At 35.3% G+C, this 3,229-nt stretch overlaps 1 protein-coding gene across 1 annotated transcript; it reads left to right on the top strand.

Moving 5' to 3' along the window:
- Positions 1-1,823: 1,823 nt before the first annotated feature.
- LOC113290786 (uncharacterized mitochondrial protein AtMg00810-like) lies at positions 1,824-3,229 on the top strand. Its single transcript, XM_026540372.1, has 2 exons — positions 1,824-2,126; positions 2,711-3,229. Exons 1-2 carry the CDS (start codon positions 1,824-1,826, stop codon positions 3,227-3,229), a joined length of 822 nt encoding a protein of 273 aa, XP_026396157.1.

A 3,229-nucleotide genomic window follows, 5' to 3' on the forward strand; every position in this document is an offset into this window, starting at 1 on the left:
GGTTTATAAATAAAAGATTGTGGTGTATTTGGATACCCTGGTCATTTTAATTGGTATCAGAGCGGGAAAACACGAAAATATCTAACAATTTGTGTTTGATGCGATCCAACCTATAAAAACTGAAATCATGACTGATTCAAATAACGTAATAAAGAATTTGAGTACTCTACCATTCGATTTATATGATACAGAAGAGTGTTGTTCGGTACTGTTTAAGATGTTAAATGAAAAGGTTCAACAAAATAAGTCATATGCTGAAGACATCAGTAATATCTTGATTTATAGAGGACTGGTCAACGAACCCTTGAAACTTCACAAAAGGAAGTCTTATCGATGTTCAACTCTAACGTCTGGACAGTTAAAACCAAACAAGAAGAAACAGAACATAAAACCTCTTCTAAAAAGTTGTAAAGTTTTGAATAAGAAGATTTCTTGTGCAATAAATCTGATTAATCAAACTAAACTACTGTTTAGAAACTTTACAAGACTTCCTGATACAGAAGCTAAAAACCAATTTGAAAATTCTGTGGAACCTGTTGAAAGATGTCTGGGAGATTTTGCACTCAAGACCACTTCTCCTTTTCAATGGTTTCTAGACAGTGGCTGTAGTAGACATATGACAGGTGATCTCTATTGGTTTATAAAGACAGAAGATTATAAAGGAGGGTCTGTAACTTTCGGGGATGGAAGCAGCCGCCTTATCAGAAAAAAGGTAACTATCAAACTTCCAGGTATTCCTGAAATCCATGATGTTGTTCATGTCAAAGGTATGAACCATAATATTCTTTCAGTAAGTCAAATTTGTGATAAAGGTCATGAGGTTATTTTCAATATGAGAGGTTGTGATATTGAAGATAAGTCCGGAAAAATAATTTTTCAAGGACGACGAAGTATGAATAAATGTTATCTCCTTAATATACAGTCAAATTTATATTGTAACCCGACCAGGGTAGAATCCACCCATTTGTGGCATGAACGGTTTGGTCACATCAACTACTGGATGCTTGGTAAGCTCATTAATTATGAACTTGTCATAGGCGTTGCCAAAATAAATACTAAAGTAAAAGGTGTATGTGGAGCTTGTCAAAAAGGTAAGCAAGGAAAAGTACCACACAAACTTTCCCGAGATATAGCCACTCGTGCTCCTCTCGATCTTATTCATATGGATCTTTTTGTTACTATCCAATAAGCAATTGTTGGTGGAAATAAATATGCTTTAGTAATGGTACATGACTACACACGGTTCACCTGGGTCGCTTTCCTAAAACACAAAAATGACACTCATCAGAAGTTCAAGATTATTATAAGTAGAATTCAAAATGAACAAGGTCCATAATTCAAAGATACAAAATGACACTCCTGAGTAGAAACTTAAGAATGTAAGGAGCGATCGTGGTACAAAATTCAAAGAGAGAAAAGTATATGAATATTGTAACAAACTAGGAATCATTCATCAATTCTCTGCTCCCATTACACCAAAGGAAAACGGTGTGGCTGAAAGGAAGAATGGGAATATTCAAGAAATGGCTAGAATTATGCTTCACAATAAAAATCTACCAACTAACCTTCTGAAGGGAAGCCGTCTTCACATCTTGTTATCTCATAAACAGAGTTTATCTAAGATCAAAAATTCTAAATACCCCTTTATGGTATGGAATAAAACCCAATCTAAGTTATTTAAGGGTTTTCGGAAGCAAATTTTATATACTTAAGGACAGAGAACATCGAGGAAAATTCGATTCCAAAAGTGATGGGGAATCTTTCTTGGTTATTCCTCTGATGGTCGTGCCTTCCGAGTATATAGTCTCCGAACCAAAGTCATAATGGAATCTATTAACGTAGTTATTGATGATACTAATGATTTTCGTCAAGATAATCATATTGCTGCAGAACTACCTCCTTCAGAATCTGTTAACAAAGAAAAACAAATTGCAGAAGAACCTACAATTATTCCTACCATTTATGATATAGATGACAAAGATGACAACGGTAGTATAGTTGAGCAACCCAACGATACTGAAAGTGAATCCCACAAACCTGCAAAGTGGGTACATCAAAGACATTCTACAGATGATATCATCAGAGATGCCAATGCCAGAGTTATGACTCGAAGGGAAATCCAGAGTGTCTGTCACTATACATGCTTTCTTTCTTCAATAGAGCCAAAAAATATTAGGAAGCTCTTAATGATCCCGCCTGGGTAAACTCAATGCATGAGGAATTTAATCAATTTGAAAGGCAAGGAGTTTAGGAACGTGTTCCGAAACCGGAGGGCGTCAACATTGTAGGAACAAAATGGATTTTCAAGAACAAATCAGATAAATACGTGACTATTGTTCGAAACAAAGCCAGACTTGTTGCTCAAGGATATTCTCAAATTGAAGGTATTGATTTCAATGAAACTTTTTCTCCCGTATCTCATTTGGAATCAATTAGGATTTTACTTGCATATGCCTGCAATCTTAAGATTAAGCTATTTCAAATGTACATTAAGTCTGCATTTCTTAACGAAAAGTTAAAAGAGGAAGTCTTTGTTGCTCAACCTAAAGGATTTTAAGATCCATAATTTCCTGATCATGTCCTTAAGCTTAAAAAGGCATTGTATGTCTTAAAACAAGCTCCAAGAGCTTGGTATGATAAGTTAACATTCTCTTTACTTCAAAAAGGATTCTCTAGAGGTGGTGCTGATAAGACTCTTTTCACCAAATAGAATGGAAAGAATATATTTGTTGCACAAATTTATGTGCATGATATTATCTATGGATCCACCTCAAAGATTCTCACCGACGAGTTCCTAAATCTTATGAGTGGGGAATTTGAGATGAGTAATGTTGGAGAACTATCATACTTTTTAGGCTTGCAAATTCAGCAACAAAAAGATAATATTTTTCTCCCACAAGAAAAATGTGCCAGGAATTTAGTCGAAAAATTTGAGTTACGTGGTACAACTCCCATGGAAACTCCAATGCCAACCACCGGAAAGCTTCAGTCTAATCCTAGTGAAAAGTCTGTTGACCAGAAACTTTATCGATCCATGATTGGAAGTCCGCTGTACTTAACTGCAACTAGACCAGATATTTCTTTCAGTGTAGGATGTTGCGCCAAATTTCAAACAAATCCTAAAGAATCACATTTAAAAGCTGTGAAAAGGATCATAAGATATGTCAATGGTACCTTAGATTATGGTGTATCGTATTCGATGGATACGAATAACAATCTTGTTGCCTAA

The sequence above is a fragment of the Papaver somniferum genome, chromosome 6 (genome assembly GCF_003573695.1).
Source record: "Papaver somniferum cultivar HN1 chromosome 6, ASM357369v1, whole genome shotgun sequence".
NCBI classification, from domain to species: domain Eukaryota; kingdom Viridiplantae; phylum Streptophyta; class Magnoliopsida; order Ranunculales; family Papaveraceae; genus Papaver; species Papaver somniferum.